This window comes from Rhipicephalus sanguineus, chromosome 1, assembly GCF_013339695.2.
Source record: "Rhipicephalus sanguineus isolate Rsan-2018 chromosome 1, BIME_Rsan_1.4, whole genome shotgun sequence".
In the NCBI taxonomy this organism is placed as follows: domain Eukaryota; kingdom Metazoa; phylum Arthropoda; class Arachnida; order Ixodida; family Ixodidae; genus Rhipicephalus; species Rhipicephalus sanguineus.
In genome coordinates, this window is record NC_051176.1 from 297066975 (window position 1) to 297091844 (window position 24870).

Below are 24870 nucleotides of genomic sequence, written 5' to 3' on the forward strand. Positions count from 1 at the left end.
AAAAGGTACTAAAAAATAAGCAATGCGTATTAAGTGTGCTGAGATAAAACGGTAATAATTTGTATGTTTGAGGTCAACTTGACGCCAGTTCGCTGCGTACGTCGGCAACACTGAAGTTGTGCTGGCCGAACGACTCACTATCACTTTCGACACCGTAGCTCCCATGGAGCAGTTTTGTTGAGGGCGCTGCAGGCGAATGGCTGCTCTTCGGTTGTTGGCTGCATGAGTGTTCTGTGGCGGCGCGTTCAACGCACTTTTTCTTCTGCCGTGCGGCTGATCAAACCTGTAAGCTTTAGCACGAAGAGAAGAGAGAGAATAAGTATGAAAGGAAGGCAGGGAGGTTAACCAAGGCTGATCCCGCTTGGAATTCGTAGTACTGGGGAAGGGGAAGGAAAGTAGCGTCTGCATGGTTGCGTCAAGCACCGATTGAGCGGCTTTTTTTCTCTTCTCCTCAGCCATGTATTTGTGTATGCATGTCTGAAATAAAGACTCAGATAACTGTCTCGAGGCCACGTGCCGTCGTCGTTAGCGTCGTTTCTCTGTTTGCAAAGGGACCCATGCATGTTTGTCGAATCGATGGCAGGTTAATTGGTTGCCGTGAGCCGTCCTAAAATTCTTATTTTATTTTTAAGTATTTTGCTGCATTCATCGCCCCGATCACCTATTACAATACCTACATTTTGTGTTATTTCTTATTTCTTTCATTTATGCCTGAAACACCTCATATATATATATTATGCATGTTTAGCTAAGACGTACGGCAGGCAGTCTAATGAAGTATCATGCACATTTTTCGCAGAGTTTTTTTTTTTTTTTAAGTAAGCCTTGCAATTTTTTTCAGACAATCTGCGATACCTACAGCGCCTAAAATATTTTTCTCTAGTTGTATGTTGAATAATCCACCAATTAATACATATTTTACAGCTATTTGGGCCCTTTGGATTTGCCATCTTCCCGGAAAAAGTATAAAATTTCGCAACTTGATTCAGTTTTAACCGTGCCAAAAGCACTCGAAGTATTGACATACTAGAAGAGGTCATTATTTTTACAGTTACGTCACTTCATTAGCTTTTCACCGAACACCATTTTATTGACTGCATCACTCAATAGTCCTTTGAAAAAAAAAAACGCTAATGTCGTTCTTCTGTAGCGATTGGTGTAGTTCTAAATCCTGCGCTAAATGCAGCTCCACTACTGTGAAACCTGTGGAAGTGCGTAGTAAGGGCACCCAGAGATTCCCGTTCGTAGAGTTCCCAGTGCTCCGTTTTCCAAACCGTCGATGACGTCGCTGTTTGAGGTAAGAAAATAGTGCTTCCCCGGCACGAGTAGAATTTTGTTAATGAGATTCGCAAGCTCGGTGTGCCACATGCGCGCTACTTTTTGCCGCTCTTTGTCGACTTTCTGGTTGTTACGGCAGTTGAGATACGTGTCGTCTGCAGCGAGTTCCGTCAGGTTGTTTCCCCCTTCAGATGTAGTGACGAAGGCGCCGTAGAATCGCCGGTGAGAGGAGCAGTCGCGAGCTTGGCGAGGCGGTGGAGCCCTCTCTCTTTCGCGGCGCGGGTGTCAGCCGGATGTTTCTGAAGCGTTTTTATCGATTTTAATTTTAAGTTCTTGGTTATTTTTGTTAATTATATTATTTTATACCTTGTTCGTTTCTTCAACTCGGTTTTCAGCGTTGATAGCCTTGTTTTAGGCCTGAGCATGACATATGAGATCTACGAATGGACGACAGGCCCGCGGCCCCTACACTCTATATATAAGCCAAAATCGAGTATTTGGGGAGTATTTCTGCCACACAACAATAATCGTCATCTGGCTTGCTCGCGTTTCCTTTCTTGAAAACCCAGCTCTCGTCACTTTCCTGTCAAGAATGCTATGTCACGCTGATAACGCGCGTGCCGTTCGTGACCGGGAAGTGCCGCGACCGCGGTGATAACGCGAGGAAAGCACGCGAGGTGGATGACGATTGTTGCTGTGTGGCAGAAACACTCCCAAAATACTCGATTTTGGCTTAGAGTGTAGAGTGCTACGCCCTTAAACGCCGGGCGTAGCTTGCATTAATGACGAAAGGCTAAATGCACAGCGGAGCTGATCGTTTCCTAGCTGGTCCTGGCCATACGAAGTTATGCCAAGTACGAAGTGATGCCACGTTAGGGTGGCTAGAAGGGGAGGTGTGATGACCGGAACCGGGCGGCAAACGTTGGCCGCCATTCGCGTGAATGCCGTGGGGCGGCGCTGTCGTCGGGGGCGCCGTCAGCGAACGTGGCCGTTATCCGTCCTCGGCAGGGAGAACGCTTCAGTAGAAGTGCGTTACCAAATTATATAAAACTTTAGCTGATAATGCAGTTCCTTAGCGCACAGCTTGTATTGCGCTACTGTTATGCGGTTTTGAAATACGGGGTACAGAGCCGCGTTTTGTTCCGACGGAAAGCAAGTGGTGGTCGCTCTGAAGGCGTGCAAGTATTTTAGTGTCACCCGAAAAGTCTTTAGAATAATCTTCATTACCCGATGACTATATGACTTGCTAATTTAGTGCCTGTTCACAAGAGTGGACCGCAAAGTAGTGTTTTAAATTATAGGCCCATTGCCCTTACAAGTGTTGCATGCAAAATACTTGAACATGTTCTATTATGACTCATATGAACACGCATTCCTTACTTAATCCTCAGCAGCACGGTTTTCGCAGTCGTTTTTCCTGTACAACACAATTACTTGAATGGGCACACGACTTATCCTGTGCTTTAGATAAGGGTTTCTCCGTTGACTGCTTCTTCCTAGATTAAAAAAAAAAGCCTTTGGCGTTGCACGCCCACTCTTTAACAATTGAAAAACTAAAAATGTATAATGTGAACGATACAGTTAATTGTGAACTGGATAAACGAGTATTTAAATTTGAGAAGGCAGAAGGTCGTTATCAATAGTAAGACGCATCCCGGGAAGTTGATGTGTCCTCTAGCGTGCACCATGGGTCAGTCTTGGGTCCGCTATTGTTCCTCATCTACATAAATGACATTTGTTCCGGTATTTCATCACATATCAAATTATCTGCCGATGACTGCGTTTTGTACAGAATTATACATAGCTCCCATGATTGCACTACTCTCCAAAACGACCTCGACAGGGTTTTAGAATGGTGTGATAGGCGGCGTATGTTTATTAATGAAAAAAAAAAAAAAACAGTGCATATGTGTTTCACTAGGAAAAAGGCCGCCCATGACTCTTTTTATGTTATAAATTCAACCAAGCTGCTATCAGTTCGCGAACACAAGCATCTTCGTGTATATTTCACACCAGACCTTTCCTGGAGCCGTCACATCAATCACGTCACAATTAAAGCTGGGCGTGTGCTAGGTTTCCTGCGCAGAAATGCAAAAAAGTTACCATTTGAGGCCAAGACTCAACTGTACATGTCTAACGTTCGATCTATCTTAGATTACGCTTGTGTTGTGTGGGATCCGTGGAAGGGAGGCGACGTGTCCAATTTAGAAAGAATTCAGAACATGGCTGTTCGGTTTGTCTGCTCTGACTATACACCAGGAATTTCAGTGTTCCAAAAGCAAAAGTAAGGCTTGGTTGGGAACTTCTACACAGACGAAGGGAATATCTGCGGTTGAAACTATTTCATAACGTATTTCACGACCGTACCGGTCTGGACCCCTCGCGATACTTTCACAAACCGGATTACGTTTCGCTGCGATTACATCATGCCAATAAGATAAAGGAAATAAGCTGCCCGACTGACGCATTTAAAATGTCGCTTTTTCCGAGGACGATAAGCAAGTGGAATAGGTTGTCTCCTGAAGTAGCAGAAATTACTTCACATGAAGTATTTTCAAGTTCAGTGCTCGGTCTCCAGTAGTGTACTGGCGCGGTTGTGTAAGGACAAAACTGTGCTATGAACCCGATTTACATTGTGTATATCCCATGTATCACTACGTAAGTTGACAGTGAATTGCGTTTATTGCAATGTTAAAGAGTTGGAATCTGTATTCTGTATCGAAATATTGTATTCTCCCCCCCCCCCCCCCCCCCCCACTGTAATATGCCCTTGGGTGCTGTGGGTACTATGATAGATAATAAATAAAGCATGAAAAAATTTCGGGGGGTGTCATAACCCCCTCACCCCCCCCCCCCTTTTAGTTACGGCCCTGGGGGCCTAATTATGCTCCAATGCGCTCTGATCATTTTATTCGTGCGCCTCGTGCGAAAGCAGATAACTTGATTTACGCCAACCAAATCAGGATTAAACCATGGCACATGGTAATACAACGTTCGGTGGTCTTTTCAGGCTCGATCAATTCAGATCCAAATAAATAAACGCAACATATGTTACTAGGTAAAGAAACTTTATTGTGTACAACAGAACGCACTTGATCGTTTCCGCGGCTTGTCTCATATCACACATGGCTTTCTTCTTTTGACTTTTTTGTCATTAATTTCTTTGACTTTTTATCATTCATTCTGCTGTTTGCGCAAATGCTTTGCGCAAACAGCAGAATTCTCTTGAAGCGGTTTGTCAGCCCTCGGTATGGCGCATGCCCACTTCAAGAACAGTTCGTGGCAAGTCGGTGCGTGGAAAAGGGACACTTTTCCGAACAAGATCTGTAGCCGGAATCACACCCTGGCACGAAGCACCAATAACGCCGAGTTTTTTTCTTTGAGATAGACGGCATCTTTGCCAGCACACAGCACTCATGAATAAACAGAACACGCCAACACTTCGCAGCAACTACACAACTACAAACCGCCGGCCAGGTGTTGACAGCCGGATTAGTGCCGCGGAAACGCTGACGGCGCCCCAGATGGCAGCGCTATGTTGTGCCCTAGCGGCGATCACGCGAAAGAGGACCACCCTCTCCTATGGCTGGCCGCCGCGCTCAGCACACCTCCCCTTCTAGCCACCCTAGCCAAGTGATGTCAGAGCGTGGCGGCGCCCAGTCGAATGTACCATAAGTTATACGAAGTAATGCCAAGTGATGCCAAGTTCCGGTCGAGTCCAGCACAGTCACCTCTCGCCGTTTCGGCCGTAATACGTAGTCTCGCTTGGCAGCGGTCTCGTACGTCATGTCTGCGTCTGGCGCCGCGCGCCGGCTCCATACAGAACGAAGGAGCGCATGCGCAGTTGGCCGTGACGTCACGTCTGGTGCGACCGAGCGGTAGCGCGCAGTGTCCAGGCAGGCGGGCTGGCGGCGGATCAGTGTACGGGTATGGTGGCATAGTACGGGCTAGTTGAAGTAGGAGCACAGCTGTGCAGCCAGTTGCTAGGCAACGCGTGGTGACGTCAACGCGGCGCGAAGTTTTTTGTTCGCGTTGAACAGATTACGGCCGGCTTAAACAGCTCCGCTGTTAAAAAATGTTCTTTGATGCTTTCTTGGCCAGTCGGCACAAAGTAAACCCTCACTAAAACGGGGACACTTTTTGGCAGCAAAAATGAACGAGCAGGAGTTTTGAGCTTCAACAAAAACGTGGAATTTTTTTAGCGATATTTATAAGGGTCGGGAAATGGTTGGTTGATTTGGCATGGAATGTGACCCTATGAAGCACGCCGTAGTGAAGGACTCCGGATAAATATCGACTACCTGCATGAAGTACTTCAACGTACACCTAGAGGTAAGTAAGTATTCTTGCATTTCGCCCCCATCAGAATGAGGGTGCCGTGGCCCGGAATCGTACCCGCGTCCTCGAGGTGTATAATATATAATATGTTCAGTACATATATAATGGCTCAGTTGAAACAAGATTTTTGCTTCGCATAATTTTGTTTTAGCATAATATACTTTGGGAATGCATTTTCGCACACTTACCAAATGCCCTCGATGCCTAGAAAAAAAAATAAAGATTCGAGTTTTCAGATAGTGGGTTTACCGCAATGCAATGTTCAAACGCCGCCCAAATTTTTTCCATTTTTCATGTGTATAAACGCACACATACAAACGCACGCACGAACATGCATTGAACCCCCCCGCTATGCTATCGACTCGAAGTGAACGCTCACCGGCTGCAATTCATAAATTACAACATGTGATGAAACGCAATTAGTTGTATCGTAATTACGAAATTTTTGTTGATTCGCTAATCATGTAGTCAGATTTATCATGCAAATAATCATGCAAAAATCAAAACGCGAAAAAATGCCAGGTAAATACACCAGGTTCAGCCAAAAGACAGCATGCACAGCACAGAATAATTGCAAACACCGAATGAATAGCAGTTAAAACTGAGCGCAAACATTAGCGGCATTAGCGGTTCTTCTCGAAGCGATGTTCGTGACACCGCTTGCAGCGCCACGAACAGATTTTTCAACAACGTGCGCTGACGCGCGTGCGGCACTACGCACTACGCCCCAGTGGCTTGAGTAGGTGTTCTCTAGCCGCATGCGCATCGCCAGCATCGCTGCATTTCTCGCGTGTCGCCGCCGCCGCCGCCCGCACTGGCACGCACAACCCCGCACACACGCAAAGACCACAGAGACGTAGATTTGCGGCATTTTGTGATGGCAGGCGTTGTGCACAGTGGAAGCTGATGCCACTACGCGATAGGGCGTTATGTTATTTCGCGACTAGTTTATTTTCTTTACGCTGAACACTTAACAATTCACCGTATGAACGTAGGTTCTGTAATTGCGCCGAAATAAAGCCTGTAGCCATGCGGTCGTGCACGATAGGCGTACGCCGTTAGCGCGACTGTCGTGATCCTCGTGACGATATTCTCAAACAGGTAAGCGAGCTGGCTTCACGCGCTTGGCGCACGAGACTTGGTTCGCCGCATGTGCGCGTTCGATGTTGCTGGAACTTTGCGACTGGTCAACATGGTTCTCGGTCCCGATTTTTCGTGCAGGCCTCCGGACGCACCGGAAATAATGGAGCCGACAACAATACGAGATTTGAAGCCAGGGATGAAAAACCTCAGTATTATATTCATCGTACTGGAAATAGGTGAGAAACATTCGATCCTATTTGTGAAAAGGAGGGTACCTTTGGTCAGCACTAGCAGTACAAACGCGATTGCATTGCATCGTTACATTTAATTGCTATCAACAGCTCGGCTACTGCAGCTGGCGCAGGCGGCTTGTTCCACCGATTGTCGTCGCATTGATTTTGTCTCATGTTTACTTTCAGCGTGGGCGCTACGTAGACCGCTTTACGAGCCTTATATTACAGCAGCACTATGCTATTGAGCGGGCTTGTCTGACTTAACTGCCTGAATTCGGTCAGATGTGAACAAGTCTCCGTGAGAACATGATGTGAATGGCCTTCGTCTGTTTTGTCCGACGCTGGGTAACATACTTCGCTGGCGATTAATTTTCATTTCTGTGGTGTATTATGTACTGTTGTCACGCGGTGCACTTTTAGATGGTGACCGAGCCCGACCCGGATCGAATTTGCCGACCGCGTGAGCGATTCGCGACTGATGAGTTAGATCCCGCTCGTGCTCAATCGCGATCGCAAGGGCACCGCGCGACAGCGTATTAGAAGTCGCACCCGTCACGGTTGCTCAGCACGAAGTCTCTGGTTCGATCCCCGGTATGGACGGACACGAAATGAAAAACGCTCGGCGCTTAGTAGATTTAGGTTCACGTTAAAAACCCTCGTAACCCACTGTACAGCTAATTAAACCAAAATATTGAATTACTAGAAGTGGCGGTGGCGGCTGTTTGAGCACATAGTTCGAGCTTTTCTGTACAGTCAGTGGCCGTTGAACTGTCGAAGTATTATGTTACACCTTTCATGAGGTGTATTTGGCTGAGAAATTATATCCACACTCCTCAAGTGCAAAGTCAAGTGCATGAGAGCTTCTTGTGTATAATAAAGCAACAGGACAAAGATAACAACATACGAAGAAAACTCGGGACGAGCGCTGACAGCCAACTGAAACTTTAATATCCAAAGCTACATTCTCGGTAATTTATCTTCGGAACATTGCATAAAAGCTTTTCGGGAGGACGCGTTTTTATGCATAGCATTTGTGGGCCATTTGGGGCATGAAGCGACATTGTAGACCCTTATGCCTTTGGTGCAAGTATTGAAGGACTCAAGTCAACTTTTAGATGCGAAGCAGCTTATGAACGAGGCCTGTCCCCCCGGCGTGACCAGTGCCACGCGTGCCACTAGATGTATGAAAGAAAGAAAAGAACGAAGTGCTGGCACGAGAGGAGAGCTTGCGCATGGTGTGCAGAAAGGAATGTTTGCCTGAGAAAACGGTGCCATTAGATATATGGAAGAAAGAAGAGAACGAAATTTTCGCACGAGCGGAGAGCTCGCGCATGGCGTGCAGAAAGGAATGTTTGCCTGACATATGGACGTGCGATAGAGTGCTCGCTCCACTGCGGTGCGTGCTTTAGCATAAATCATTCAAGGTACCCACTACACCATAAATCATCGTCATTCATGCAAGGTATCCACTACGCCATAAATCATGCAAGGTACCCTTAGATGCGAAGCAGCTTATGAATGAGGCCTGTCTCCCCGGCGTCGCGTCAACGTAGCCAGTGCCCCAGCCGATCCGGAGCGGCGGGCTCGCGAAGCCGAAGCGAAATGGCCGCGTTGACATCGCATTCTCAAACTTCAAGCTGCAACCTTCGCAACAAGAGCCATTAAGGTTATACTTTATGGACCACAAGGCCGTTATACTCAAGGGAAAACGTTCCCCTGAGCTTAAAGTCATATATGATGAGTAACAACATCAGGGGAACCGTTCTCCTGAGCTTACAGTCATATATGACGAGTAACAATATCAGGGGAACCTCGAATAGAAGGACCATGAACAGTGATGAAGAAAATAAAACATTTACAGAAATCTATGTCGACTCATGGCTGCTTCGCATACTACTCAGGGTTCCCTTTACGGGGAGATGGCAGGAATTTTTTTCTACTGCGTAATATCTGTGGAGCATTGATTACAATAGGAAAGTTTTCAGTCTTACAATTAGAATGTCTGCTGTCTTGTTAACTGAACACTATAACACAGTAGCTGTGGTTAGTTTATGGTGCTGGTCACCCGCCACGGCAAAGTTAAAGTCGAGGGGTTTCCAAGCTGCCCCCCCCCCTCCATTTTTTAAGGAGGGGCTCGGCACCCCCTTCGCCAGGTCAGCTCTAGCTCTGCAGCACCCATTTGATAAGCATTGGAGCTTATTTTTTTACCAGTAGTAATTTGTGTGGGGGGAACTCCCCAATTTTTCGAATAATGATTTAATCACGATTATTCGGTTGACGTGGCGTCCACAAAACAACACGTATTGTCGTAGAGCTGAATGCGGTTCCCCGAGACACTGCTTACCACAGGCTACCACCCTGTTCGAATAAGCTCCTTGGCACAGCATACTGTTTCACGAGGCACCTGAGCGTGGAGCTACCTCATCGTGAATCAGTGAAGGTTGACCTTGGTCTCAAAAGGTTACCAGTTAATTTTCATTCCTTTAGTTGGTGCATTACAAGCCTGGTATAATGTCAAAGACACATGCCTACTTTTTTATGCAAGTAGGTGTGAAAGAAATATAGCGTTGTCGTGCCTGGGGTTCTCAATGCAGTGTCAACTAATGTATGTTCTGCATTGCAGCTATTTATCTGCTTTCAGCTCATTATATCTTTAAGGTATGAGGCCAAGTGTCAGAAATTTTTTTTTTTAAGCGATAAGCACTGGAGACTATTAGTCTACATTATAAAGCACACCTTTTTAGCATATGTGAGCATTATAAAGCATGTCCTATTTTTTGTTAATTTTTCATAACTGAAAATTTCATTAAAAATGGGCCTTACGCAAACACTCCTTACTCACATTCCTCGTAATAAAAAAACCTAATTTTTTGTAGGGACATAAAAGAAGCCTTGTTCAGTGCAATGAAGCAAGACAAATGAGATAAGATGAATATTAAATACACAGTGATTAAATAACCAAAAAACTATGCACTAAACACTTGGGGCACCTTCGTATAACAGGCAGCCATATTAAATCTTGTGGCACGATTTTGCTTACTAAAGTTCATTGCACACCTACTAATGTTATAAGGAAGTGTGTTATGTTTCAGTGAAAAATCCTTTTTAGCAAAAAAGTTATAACTGTTCGCTTACGGAAGAATGCCAGAAATATAAGTTCTGAGAAAATCAACAAGAAAGATTTGAAACAGGTGCAGCGCTTACACAAGGTGATCAGGAGCGCTAAAGTCCTCGATATTTGTTGCTAGTTCCATCCCGGACCTTGCTGTCGTCTGCCCTTGCTCAAGCGGCACCTCACAATTTTTTTTCTAGCTCGCTCTGCAGCTTTCAAGATGGGATGCTTTCACGATGCGGTGCCAATCATTTGTGAGGCAAGCTTTTTGCAGTGTAGAGGCCAGGCTCGATATGCCAACTTGCTTCAAAATGTCAAATGTGCTTCTGTTGCCATTATTGAAATGAGCCAGTGTCACACAAAGCATATTTGTTGATTGACAGGCACATAAGTGTCCTTCAGCTTAAAGAACACATATACGATGTTACGTGTCCACCTGGTGAGAAGTTTAACTATTATGATTAAAAATGATGTGGTGACAATGCTATTACAGCATTATTACATGTTCGCACTTGATATATGATTGTTAAATAACCATCAAAATATTAAGTATCAAGCTAATCTTATGATGCACACAAACCTGGCACTTTCAGTTTTGGTTTCTTAGACAGCGGGTGGTCTAACATTTTTGCTTGTATCTTTTGAAAGAAACTGCGTGAACAGAAACTTCATGCAGCAAAATGATGGGCGATAAAGTGTACATCATACATAACCAAAAACCAAAAAAAGGACGTTCTGAAAAAAAAAAATTTGCTCTTTGCACTTGGCCTCATACCTTAATCCTTTACATCCAGAGTTATTTTTAAAAAGTTGTATCCCAAATGCCAATTTTTTTAGTGCTTGATTGGATCGGCACATTGAATAAATGCCGGAAATATGCGAGGAATAATACATTTATTTCTATAACCTTCATATGTGTTTGTTCAGTTCAAAAGAGAGTTGGCTCCTTCACTACACTGTGATTGTTCCAGACAGGACATCTGTGGCCTATGAGAATGGCGACTAACACACACACACGCACGCGCGCACACACACACACACATACACACACACACACACACCGGGTGTCCCAGCTAACTTGTGCCAAGGCTTAAAAAAAATACAATATTAGAGGCAGGCGAGTGAAATCGGTTGCATATTGCTGGCAGTCACCTCACGCCCTTGTTGGGACTCCGGGTCCTGCGGGTCTCATCATTGGTAGCTGGCCTCTGTCATCGGACCCTTCGTCCCGCCAATTCAGAGAGGAGGCGCTCGTACGAACGAAAGAGATTTATTTACATGGTAAAATGATCAAGGGATCAAGCGACAAGTGACGAGTAACAAGAGACACATACAGAACGTCTTCGGCCTTTTATAGCGCCGCGTCGTCAACCATGGGCGCATTGTCCGCATCTTCAGCCAATACGGTCGTCTCGGCGCCTTGCCCACGAGGGAGTGGAAAGACACCACACTTGGAGAGGGCACAAACTAACACGATGCCCAAATATGGTCACAAAACCTCAAACGATGCCCAAATATGGTCACGAGCTCACAACACCAAGACCTTGCACACAGCAGATTCCAGAATTCTCCCGGCGAGGGGGAAGAACCTGAATGGGGAGATTGGGAAGGGGTCGACGACTACTCGGTCCTCTCCGCGCAAGACCGATCCGTTGACCTTGGCTCTCGCTTGGCTGTGAGGTCGTCACAGGTGCATGCTACCCCTGGAATGCGTCGACGGTCTCCTTGTCTGGTTCGCAAACGTTGAAAGAATTCCAAGCTGGGGACGGTCGTAACACCCTGCAGAATTTTTTTGTTTTGTAATTAATTAGTTTGGTTATTAAGATTATTTAACTAAATTGCTAAATATTGACTTTAGGCAAGAAACGGGATGTGCAGTGTTCGAGAGCATCTTCACAAGCCCCCCTTGCATTACTTGCAATAAAGAAAGTCCCACGTGTACCGTTTTCCAAGCTGCAAAGAAAGCCCTCGAAGTACAAAAAAAAAAGTGACCAGTGCATGCATATATATATATATATATATATATATATATATATATATATATATATATATATATATATATATATATATATATATATATATAATATTGCCGCCCTGAGCGAGCGAGCACCCCCTTCAATGAAAGGAGACTTTAAGCCCTGTGCCACAGTGGTCTAAAAACATCTCTTTGCAGATTATATGACAGTAGAGTTGTGATCTTGGTCACTTGTTACATTTTCTTGAGGATTGGAACCTGCCAACGGAACGAAGGACAGAGAAGTGGCACGCACAACAACTGGACTAGTAACTTTGTTCTAACTCCAGTTGTTGTTGCACAACTGTGCTGATAACAGTTGTTGGTCTAGTCATTGTGCATGCCACTTCACTCCCCTGTCCTACATTATATGAGCATTGTGACAGCAAAGGTGAAAATGCAGCTGAAGTGCATATAACTTTTGCAGTTTTTAACTACATTGGTTTTGTGTATTCTCACATCGCAATGTTTAACTGTTCTGTTCTTTGCGTGTGTTGATCATATGGTCATTTAGTAACGTTTCTCCTTGGACATGGTGTAACTTTTGTGAAGAACAAGTAAAATGAATGGCGTTGAATGCTTACTATTTTCTATTTTTCTAGGGCGGCCAAACATGACCAAAGAAGGCCATGAAGTTCGGACGTGCAGGGTGGCTGACAGATCAGGATCAATTAATGTCTCTGTTTGGGATGAACCGGGCACATGTATTCAGCAGGGTGACATTTGCAAGCTTACCAAGGGGTCAGTACAGCTTCTGTGGAAATTCTTTTGAAGTCGACGGTTTGTTTTTAGTACATATCACGTTACCCGCAGCGCCCGCAGGCATTACAATGGGAGAGAGTTCAAAGGAAAAGGTTCAGCAAAAGCTTGTCTGGTTTTAGATTATTATGGCACTTGTAAAAAAGGAATTGGTAACTGGCCACATATAGAAAGAAAAATGGTGCGAAGGAAACATGAAGGGGTATAAACTGCAAACGTTAAAAATGTCCTGACACAAACCTGGAAGCCCTGTTTGCTGCATGTGCAACCAAAATGTTTCAGACACTGTTGTTGAAATACCGTATATACTCGTGTAATGACTGTAGATTTTTTTCCGAGATTAGGGGTGAAAATGAAGATGTGGTAGTGATGCAAAACTATCGGTACATTCACTATAGATAGCATCGATAGTGTAAGCAAACTCTCTATAGTGCTACTATCGATAAACTCTCAATAGTACTATTGATTGTGCTGTGAATAATTATGTCGTTGTTGGCCAACAATATTGTCAAACATTTGCGATAGCCTACTGTAAGCAGTGATCAGATAGTTAAATTTGTGAGCAGTATTTTGGCCAAAGAAATTATTTCTGCAGCAAAAATGCCTGAATATTCCCATAAAAAAATTTACATTCAAAAGTAACCAGTTAATCTTACAATTAACCAGCTGAGTTCTTGATAGTTTTATGTTGGGATGTGAAACCCCAACAATTATTACTTGAAATTGTTATATTGAAATCACAAAATGCAATATAAATTTGAAGCCGTACAGTTCCGCCATATGTAACAGCTACCCTTCCACTAGAGATGAACAGTTAAACTTAATTATCATGTGTCAGCCGAGCATTCTGGTGAAGGAACACAAGTATGTCAACTTTCCTGCCCTTCAGCCTGCTCCACCATATACCACGCACTTGGGGAACAAAGTTTATGCTGTAGTGAGTTCGTGCGGTTGATTTTATACTTAGTACTGTCAAACTTGCTATTGAGAGCACTATTGGTAGTTTTTTTTACCATCGATAGTTTGATGGTGACTCAACTATCGATAGTATCGACAGTGCTGTCGATAGTTCTGCCTCACTAGGATGCGGTCATTACATGGAGAAAAGGACATAACATTTCTTTTTTGTAATATTTCTGGTGGTATTTGCCTTTATTTAACTGCAGTACTCGCATGGAGAAGCTAAAAAATAATAAATAAATAAACAACACTTTTTTTTTTCACTTCTAAGCATGCATTGGCACATAGTTGTGCAATGGTGTAGAGAAAAATTGTTTTACTTCCTAAAGCACCAGATAGATGCATCCATTGCTGGCTTTAAACGCTCTAACCGGAATCCATTTCTCTTGTGCAATGTGAAGCGTTTTTACGGCCAGCATATCTGTTGAAATAGCATAGCCATTGCTCCGTGACTTCGTTACGTACTGCAGAGATGAGTCTTCTATCTCTGGGAACATGCTGTTCTTGCCTCGGAGAGCGCACCTCTCTGCATGTGTTTGTGAGTGACCTTCCAGCATTTCGTTAAAGCATTTCTCTCTCTCTTCTTGCTCTCTCTCTTCTTGGGAGTGCCATCGTAGCACACATATTTCATCAATTTCAAAAAAAAAAAAAGCTCCAGAATTCTCGCAGTACACGGCAGACAACACTGCGAACCTTATCAAAAATCAAGGGTGCGGCTAAAACATGGGTAATTATAACAGCGAAGCTTTTTAAGCTATCGGTAAATTGTACTCCATCGTGCAACACTTCCCAGGTGGGTATGTGCCACAGGAATTGGGCTCGCCCCAGTACTGAGTACAGCAGGTGCGATCGTAGTGTTCGGCGAAGTGGAGCAAGTGAAATACGTGAAAGAGAGAGAGAAAGAAATAGATAAAAAGAAAGAGAAACAGGAAAGAAAGAAAGTGATAGAAAGAAAAATAGAGAGAAATAAAGGGAGTAAAGACATAAAAAGATACAAAGACAGACAAAGAGATAGACAGAAACAGACACGAAAAAGAGAACTGAAAGAGAAAGAAAGAGAGAAAGAGATAGGAAGAAAGAGGAAGTGGTAAATAGAGAGAGAGAAACAAATATAGAAAGAGCGAGAAAGCGAAGGAAAGAAGGGGAAAAATAAAGAAAAAAATGGAACGCCGCCCAGCACTGCTCTTCCTTCAGGCTTGGTACTAGGGACGGTTGATTAAAATTTTAAATCGTTAATCGGTTTAGCCTTTAATTGATTAATTGCTTTCAGTGGAATGTTTTAATCACTTAATCGACATTTTTTATGGGTGCTTTCAAAGCGATACCTCTTTGTTTGAGAGGCATCGTTCGTGTTTGATATGTACCCAAATCTTTTTTTCAGACTTGCTGATGATTGAAAATTCCCACTTTCGAAAGTGTCGACGACGGGCCCCTTGTGTCCAGTGTGTGAAAGTGGGAATTTTCGCACACTGGACACAAGGAGCCCGTCGTCGGGAGATGGCTGTGGCTAAATAGCGAGATACTGATAACTTACCCGAAGAGGCGGATTGGTGTCGTCAGGATAGGGTTCTTCAACACTGTCACCTTCGTCGTTACCACCTTTCTTTGGGAGGTGGCTCTTTGGCACGTGAATAGAGTGGGCGTGCAGCTGGTGATATCTTAGTCTTCGTCGCTGGCTTCGAGAAGTGCTTGCCACATTTATTACACCTTGCAGTCTTCGTTTTCTCACCTTCAGCGAACAACGACCACACTGCGCTCCTCTTTCGATTGCCCGGCATTATGACATCCCAAAGGTAGTGGTATAACCACCAATGTGTAATAATTACACAACATAACACGCCAGCCCCACGTATACTCAGTAGTGATGCAGAACTATCAATGGTACTATCGGTACTATCGATGGTGAAAATTACTATCGATAGTGCTATCGATAGTAACAAATTTGATGGTACTATCGATAGTATAAAATCAACAGCCCGAACTAATTGCAGAATAAACTTGGTTCCCCACGCCCGTGGTACATAGTGGATCCGGAGGAGCAGGCTGAAGGGCAAGAAAGTTGACATGCTTGTGTTCTTGACCAGAGTGCTTTGCTGACACATGATCGTAAAGTGAAACTGTTCAGCTGTAGCGGAAAGGAAGCCGTTACATGTGGTGGAACATCGCGGCATGAAATTCTATTGCATTTTATGAATTCAAAATAAAAAGAATATCAAGAACTAAGTTTGTTAATTGTAAGTTGTAACTGGTTTCTTTTGAATATGAATTTATTGATGGATATATTCCGTTTTCACTGCGGAAATAATTTATTTTTCTCACCAAAAATTGCTCATAAACTAGGCGAAGCTGATAGTAGCTATCCCAATGTTTTGGGAATATGGCCGGCTAGCAACAGCATCATTATTCACACCACTATCGATAGTATTGTCACATGGTTGTGACAGTGAAGAATGCTGCAGCAAGACTGGGAAATACTCGGCTCTTTCTTTGGGCGAACTCGTGCGCAGAAAATCAAAACTCAATATACTAGCGATACACGCTGCACACTGAAAGCGGCGAGAACAGTTGTTGGCCGTCAAGTAATCTGATCATCGGTGGAACGCGTCGTCTTTTGTACATCAGTCATCATCCCTTCCAGCGTTATCGCTGGTGCTCGCGTAAGCTCTTGAATAAACTTGACTATTCGTGTCCGGCGCGTAATCTTAAAGGGACCGACAACTGATTTTTCTCGACCCAGTTTTTTACGGCGCGACAGGAAGCTTACCCTTCGTAGCGTTTGTAGCTGCAGTGGTTTATCCTAAAAGCACGTAGTTATTTTATAAGCAGTATTTTTCGATCTGAAAGGCTCCAAACAGGCATGAAGGCTTGCTCCATCAACGCTGAGAATTGATAGCGATGCCGCTAGCCCTTGTGAAAGCTGTCGTTGTTCTGCTTTTGCAGGAGTTACTGCAGCTATGCTTAACCACCTTTATTTTGAGCTTTGCAACCATTTTTAAAAATAGCAAGCTGCTACAATGAGATGATGTGGCTTTATCCACCTTCTCGGTATTTGTACAGCGTTGTGTGCGCCTGCACCCAAAGTTGCCTGGGCCTGTGTCATGGATGGCTTGTCCTGGCATGGGATCATTACGCCAAGCGAAGGCAGCGCCACTTTGTTGCATACAACTAACGCAGGCCTATATGTACATTTTTATGGAGTAATGTCTTAATATAAAGAAATGAACAATATTTCAGTACTAACAGAAAAGTCATCGAATGCATACACTACTCAATGGTCACATGACCGGCTTCATCGGACCGTTTATGATTTTGCTGCCAGAGGCGCCAAAGGTCATTTTTCGCGACTTTCAATGAAGAAATAAATATATAAATCCACCTCTCACGAGAGAAACAGGGTTGGTTTGAGTCAGTGCGATGGACAATCTTTCCATCAGTGCAGTCATCTCATTTCATGTTCTTGTTAGTTGTCGGTCCCTTTAACAGAATGATCTCAAACAATCGTGAAGCTTCTCAAACATTGCGGCGCGGTCAAACGTTGCTAACAGTCTTTGTGGGTGAAACCCGAATACATCAAAACAAAGCAATAAACACGCATGGCAGTACTACCGCTAGTAATATTAACAATGGTACTACTGATTGCACAATCGATAGTTTGTCGATAGTAGTACTATCGATAGTTTGTTTGCGCTATCGATAGTTTAAAGAAAACTATCGGTGCTATCGATAGTCAATTTATCGATAGTCCTGCATCACTAATCCTCAGTCGACGCTCAATTAGCTTAAGGGAGAGGAGGTGAACGCAGTAGCAGCAGTAGACTGTGAGACGGAGAGAAGCGGCCAACTTCATTTCTTCCTCGATGGGGTGGAGCTGCCTCCTTGCCCGGGCTTGAAGCATTGGGGGAGTGCTTGGAGTTGGACGGAGATCAGGGCGAGTTCATATCTTTCTCTATGGGGTATGGCCACCGCCAGCTCCGGGCTCGTTCTGCTAGTGCAGAAGTATGCACTGTAGTGAAAGAAGTGAAAGAGAGGCGATGTGCACGGCATCTGCGCCTCGAAGTCATGCGCTCCGGCCAAGGGGCGAGGTTGGGAGCGGGAGTGGGGGGTGCCGTAATCGATTGATCGAATAGTTTTAATCGATTAATTCGATTAATCGAAAGGCAGAAATCGACAGCGATTAATCGATTGATTGAGGACCTTTAATCGATTAATTGTTCATCGATTTTACCATCCCTACTTGGTACCACTAGTGGGAAGCTGCCATTATTTTTTAAAATATATTTTTGGGGGAACTTTTTAACAAAGCTCTGGGTGCGGCTTTTACATGGGTGCAGGCATTGCACGTATATATATGGTATATTGTAGTAGTATTTTTTTCTTACTTATGCTATTCTTTTTCTTCTTAGATTTTTTGTTTTGTTTATGTGGCCTGCAATTGTTTTTACTTGCGTCAAAATTCTACTTAAGTGTTATGAAAAGTTAAGTCTTCGCTCTCTACATTCTCCCGAGGCTAGAAAACAGTTTGGGGACATACTTACTTTTCACGGCGATCCTTATTTCAGACTGGTAAGTGGAATAACTCACCCTTGGACAGTGATGGAGTAAGCAAGATGACACAAGTGCTTGTTTTGCCTTGCTTGCTTTGTCCCTGCCTAAACGTGTGCTATATTCAACCTGCGTTGTGTACCAACTAACCCAATTTGCTTTTCTTGACTTCTGACTGGTAGTTTACGTTTGCAGAAGATAATTTTTTAATGCCACTAGATGGCAGAAGCAGCACCTCCATGTACAGTCCCTTCATATTCGATACTGTCAAACTGCTTTGCATAAACACGAACTTGAGGACGAACATAGTGTATGGTGTGACGAATGGCAAGGTTGATGCTGCATCCTAGTTTTTAAAGACGATAGTCTTTCTTGGGGAACTTAAAATGCAGAAATTTTGGTTTGTCTGTCTGTTTGTCTGTCTGTCACCCGATTCAGCCACCCGGCCAAAGTTGAACCACTTGCCAAAGGGCCAGCCATCTTGAACTGGTGTGTAGGTTCAAACTTGTGTACATTGTCGATCAAAAAGCAAACATTACGCATATCTGAGGCGTAACATCACTAGGTAAGTATTAGGAGTGTGTTCCTTTTATAGAAAATACATGGATACGTAATTCTATTTTACATCATTCAGATGCTATTTGAAACACATTTCATGGTTGCTTTTCATTCTCTGTTTTAACACAACAGGCTAAGTCAAACTTATGTTAATTGTGTTAATATTGTTGAAATTTCATGCAGTTTCAAGAGCAATTGACATCGTATAAGAGGTGGATATGGCATGTAGTCACTGCCTTAGCTAATTTCTTTTTTTAATGAAGGCAATGTGTAATATAAATGTAATGGTAATAGATGCTTCATTTTGACAAGATTTTAAGAGTGCAAAAAAAAAAAGGCATAAATGAAGAAAGATGAACTGTCTGGTGTCTGACCTATTTCTTCTGTGCTGTCATTTTTGCATTCTAAAACCTTGTCGATCATACGGAAACTGGGCCTTCAGAAAGCTCTTTCATTTTCTTTGTTTTAAGAAACTTTTCAAGGTGAGGGGGCTGGGATAAAAAACTGAACAAACTTAAGGTTCATGTGATTTAAGGAGAATATTCTAGCTGCTGTTTTTAAGGTGAAAGCCTTAAAGGGGTACTGACACGAAAATTTTCAGTTGTCATTTTCTTGCGTCAAATGAAAGGCCAAGCCCTCAACAGCTTAGAAAGAGCTGCTAAGCGTGAGTGCGCCCTGAAAAAGTAATTACAGTATGCTTTTAAAAGCTAGTTTCGGTTCCTTTGGTAGCCTGACATCACAACACGGTATGAGCTTCTCATCACGCACTTGAGCAAGATATCGTGACATTTCCACGGCCACTCCGCACTGTGGCTCCATTGGTGACGCACAAGCGGCCATTTTTGAAGTTTTGGTACCTGATGTCGTGAGAACTAGCCTGAAGTCACCAGAATTAGTACCGTAGCCTGAAGTCAAGCTAGTGTCGATATTTGTAGGTGCAACATGGGATAATTTACCTTAATATCAAAATAAAATATCAGCATTTGCTGAGCTTCACACTTGCTCAGAGCCGTCTCTGTATACAGGAGATATGTATGCAGAGTAAACTCGCCTTCGAGGTGTCAGTACCCCTCCAAGTGTTTCATAGGATGAAAAGCGCAGCATGGGGTACAAAAACTCACCTGACGCGGCAGCTGCAATTTTCGATGGAGGTGAAAATGTTTGAGGCCTGTGTACGTTTAGGTGCACGTTGAAGAACTTCAGGTGGTCGAAATTTCCGGAGCCCTCCATTACGGCATCTCTCATAATCATATCATGGTTTTGGGATGTTAAACCCCTGATATTATTATTAAAAATTCACCTGACCTCACACATAATGAAAAAGAAAAACCAGAATTCGAGCCTGAATCGAACCTAGGCACTTGGCGTGGCAGTTGAGCATTCTGCCACAAAGCCATGCCAGCACTTTAAACTTCTCTGGAAAAAGACCCTATACAGGTGCAATGTTGATCGAGGAGTCACGCTAACAGATGTAATATTGTGTGGCAGAAGCGTAGAACCACACCAGGTGTCACACCATGTGAATTGCGGAACAAGCACGTGGTTTAAAGCTAACTACCCATTACAAAGGGCTCAGCCATAATTCATTATCATCAGCCATAGCATCAGCACGGTGTGCAGCTCTGTAGCTGCATGCAGTACCTTACAGATGCGTACTGGCTACGTCGCTATTTTGCAAAATGATGCTCAATTATGGTGTGCCGGATTGCTCGTGCCTTCGAGTCGTCAAAGGCAAATACATAAGGAACCCTGTGAGTATTTTTAAACACACATGCTTTTGGTGCGCATCTGCAAGACCAAGAAAATGAAGTTGGTCAGAATTTGTAGTTGCTGCAAGTTACTTCACATTGAGAGTATGCCACGTGATTCTGTTGTATGTGATTTTACTACGTTTGCAAAGCTGTTTGTGTTGATGTTTAACATTCAGAGCCTAAGTGCTTCTTTGTGAAAATGTTTCTTTTTTTTTCTAGATATGCTTCCCTTTGGAAAGGCTGTCTTACTTTGTATACTGGTAAAGGGGGTGACATTCAGAAGATTGGAGAGTAAGTATGGCCTTGTGTGAATGTTTTGTAATAGTCTTGTCTGTCGCAGCTGTTTTCAGTGGCATTCTTTTTTTTTCTTTCAGATTTTGCCTTCCCTTCAGTGAAACACCATTTATGAGTGAACCTAACCCAGAATTCATGCAGCAGTTGCAGGCCAAATTGGTTAGTAGTTTTTGTTCACGTAACTTGTCATTCATTCCAGAGGCCAGAAACAGGGTCTCAGAATTCCTTGAACTGTTAAGTGTACACCTGAACTAAAAAGCAGTTTTGGCTAGTAGAGTGTTCTCTAAGAATGTGATGTGATGTGCATTTGTTTTTGTTTTGTTGTGTGAAAAGCTTTCAGTAAACCTTGTTCATTCTACCCTGATTAATTTGTAATATACTGAACAACTTCCAGTAATTTTTCTTAATGTAATGAGAATCTCCTTAACTCCTTTGAGGGTCGGATTTTTTCACGAAATGCAGTACAAAAATGTGTAATTTTTTTATTGCTGAAACAAATTCTTCAGACGATTCTATTTAAGAAAAAAATTGTCTAAAACTTTTTTTGAATGACCGTGAAGTGCCAAAACGATCATTTTTGTTGTTACATACACATGGTTTATTCGTAGTAACATCAAGCAAAATCCTGAAAAAAAAACATAAGATTTTTTCGAAATAAAAATTATGCATTGTATTAAACATAGCTCACAGACATACAAAAATAAGCACACCAGAGTACTTTTCCGGTAAAAAATGCTTGCGCTCCCCAAAACAGGAAACTCAACCACGGCGGCGGCGTTTGTGTAATTTAGCGCCGCACGGAAATAGATGTAATTGCGCCCCGGAGTGCAATAAACGAGAGAGTACAAGTGGTCACCCTTTGAGAGATTAGAAACCAGACAGCCATCAGCTTTGCGGGCGCGAGAAACGATAACCACCCAAAGGACAAAACCGACGGTGCGCGCGTTCTGATGCGCAAGTGAAAGCTGCCGCACCGCTTCGGAAAGAAAAAAAACAGAGAGACATTGGCGCATGAAAAAAAGCGTGGCAGCACATGCCAAGAGAAATCATTGAAAAAGGCACATGTTTTAAACCAGTTGCACCACAAACACGCTCGGATGGGCAATTGATGGCCGGCGCGCCGCTCTGGGAAGCAAAAAAAAAAAAAAATACAACAGAGAGACACCGGAGCATAAAAAGAATTCCACGTATTCCCAAAATATGGCAGCACATGTCAAGCAAGAGAAATGATCGAAAAAGGCACATGTTTTAAACATACAGGCTATGCCGTACATGTACGATGAAAACCCTTTGATGCCTGTTAGGTGATGCCGTACATGTATGGCGAAAATGCTCTAAGGGTAAGGACATATTTGACCACATCCTGGTTCATTTGGATGACCCTTGTAGTGCCGAGTGCAAAGTGCCACTAATGTGCGATAGGAATGAGAGAACTCAGTGCTAGCATCCAGCTATATTTCAAGAATTGCAGTGAGAAGTATCTGTATGTGCTTGAAGAGACCACTTCGTTTTTTTTGTTTTATGGCAAAAATTGGTAGTACTAGTGCAGTTGACTTCTAGAAGAGCTTGTGCAGGGGGCCTAAATTTTAATACTATACGACCATCAGTATTTATCAACAGTTTCGCCCTCTGCAGTTGCCTGTGAAATTTTGCTGAGAAAGCACGGAGCCACAGTATGCTAGTGTCTCGGCCCTGCTTCTCGACTGCAGCGAAAAAAGTTTATGCTAAATAGCTTGTCAAAATGAAATATGAAGCCTTCCATTACAGCAAATTATGCAGAGCACAGGGAAGATTTTGGGCATGAATGACCAGTGGGTTTAATAACCTTGTATTTTATTAACTGCCCACGAAACAGGAGCCTAACAATTGTGCCTATGGAGCATGACAGCAGGTACTTCGTCACACAATGAATGCCTAGGTTGTACTAAAAGCACAAACATCATCAGAATAGTTCATTTCGATTGGAAAAAAAGTCACAGAAAAATTTGGACACCTTGCACTTCTATTACTGCACCTGGAGTGTCAGGAAAAGCGTCTTTTGATTAGAAATATTCAGTGTATTGCGGGAAAATGTTAAGTGACCGGTGCTCATGATACTAACGAAAGTTGTAGCTGTCAGCAGCTGTCAGCGGTAGGTTATTTTCATTTTCTGGGATATCATAAACTTGCATGTCTGTGTTTATTTTGCTTAGTGTGGCACAACTGCTTCAGCTTAGAGGCATAATTATTAGCATGCAGAAATGTAGGACTGGTAACTGCTCCAAAAGGTTTATTTGCTGCTCCAAAATGAGGTTCTAGCTGCCCCAGAAGATGCGCTGAAATGGCTTCAGTCAGTCGTATAAGTGAGGGTTACTGCAGTTTGGGTAGCCTAATGAGTGACTTTTTTGACCTTGTTGGAAGCTCTATGTATCTAACATTTGCTTCTATCTGGGAGATCATCAAAAATAATCTGTTTCTTAGATACCTAAATAGGACATATCAGAGTCGCATTTTTCTCTTGTTTAACATTGTTTCGATTCAGGTGTTCTGAACGTTATGAACTTTCATTATGACAACCAGCTACTCAACATTAGTGCATCCTAATAGCCCATGGTGACTGCTGTTTTTGCGTGCATGCAGAATGCCAACGTGGACCAACGGCGGTCGCCAACTTCACAAGTGGGTGGGGCCAGTGGCGACTCCCTAGGTGCTGCAGCCCTGCCCACACCAGCCCCAGGTGAGTGCTGTGCATTGTCTAGTTGCGTGACATGGCAGCTCACAGCTGGCTCGCTTCAGGGTGCAGTCCGGTGCCGGCGCGTGTGTCACTGGCTCAGCTCTGACACTCGGGCACGGGGAGGACCTCTCGGCGCCTTGTATAGTCTGTACACTTCTTGTGGCTTCTACTCCACAGCCACACCTCTCCTCCCTCCTTGCTATTGTATCCTGCCCCAGTCCCTGCACTTGTAATGGGATAGGGCACACCAAGCAGCAGCTTGTGTCGCTCTCTGGCAGCTGTGTTGTTGAAAGGAGAATAGTGGCACATGTGATTCATAACCCTGGCCACTTACTGTAATTTTGCTTGATCCCAGAGTAGAGTGAGCGGGAACCACATAAGCAGAATGCCTTGCAGTGCAACTTCAGCTGCGATCTATGTTTGGATTGCTTTGTTACAGCACCTTTCATTATCTTTTCGGTTTCCACTGAAACATTGAAAATGAAGTGTTCTAGTTTTTGATTAGATTAAATGACTTTGTTAAAACCCCATGCTTTGTTTAGAGCACTTATTGGCCTTGTGTACACTTTGTAGGGCTGCACCTTGTTTCAAAGTACATGTACGTCTCCCTTCATTTGGTCAAGTTCCATTTATGTAAGGTACAAGTTTATTTTCGTTTGCAGTGCAAACACACAACAAAATTCTCACAAACAAAACTCCAACTTTTTACCGATAGAGAAATCACTTGCCCCCTCCTCCCTTCAGATGCGTCAATCCACGTGGTGGTAACATTGCGGTGTAATCTTCATGTTTGCTACACTGGCTAAACACAATTACAATAGACTCATGATAATTCAAACTCTGATAACTGAAACTTTCGGTTAATTCAAACAAATTACAAATTTTTGATTGGCCCAATATGTTTCCAGTGTATTTTAAAGCCGCCTAATTCAAACAGTGCCATTGCATCAATTCAGTTAATTCATACTTTTTGCTTGTCCTTGCCGGAAAATATGTGTGCTAACAATCCCATGTTGATTCAGGAAGGGGAAAAAAGAAAACGTTAGACGGTATGGTTTTGATTGCGTGCGGAATGGTTCTTAAGTCAGGGTTCGTAGCGGTCCTTCAAACCCTTGAAAACCCTGGAATTTTATAATTGCATTTTCAAGGCCTTGAATACCCTGAAATTGTTGTAGGTCCTTAAATGTCCTTGAATTTTGTCAATACACTTTTGTTGAGCCAATATTTAACTGTTG

At 43.4% G+C, this 24870-nt stretch overlaps 1 protein-coding gene across 1 annotated transcript; it reads left to right on the forward strand.

The window, feature by feature from the left end:
* Positions 1 to 6391: 6391 nt before the first annotated feature.
* On the forward strand, positions 6392 to 23967 carry LOC119379326 (SOSS complex subunit B1). The gene is made up of 7 exons (XM_037648603.2): positions 6392 to 6717; positions 6838 to 6935; positions 12661 to 12799; positions 20848 to 20919; positions 21003 to 21081; positions 23542 to 23638; positions 23698 to 23967. Exons 2-7 carry the CDS (start codon positions 6860 to 6862, stop codon positions 23739 to 23741), a joined length of 507 nt encoding a protein of 168 aa, XP_037504531.1. The 5' UTR covers positions 6392 to 6717; positions 6838 to 6859; the 3' UTR covers positions 23742 to 23967.
* The last annotated feature ends 903 nt before the right edge of the window (positions 23968 to 24870 follow it).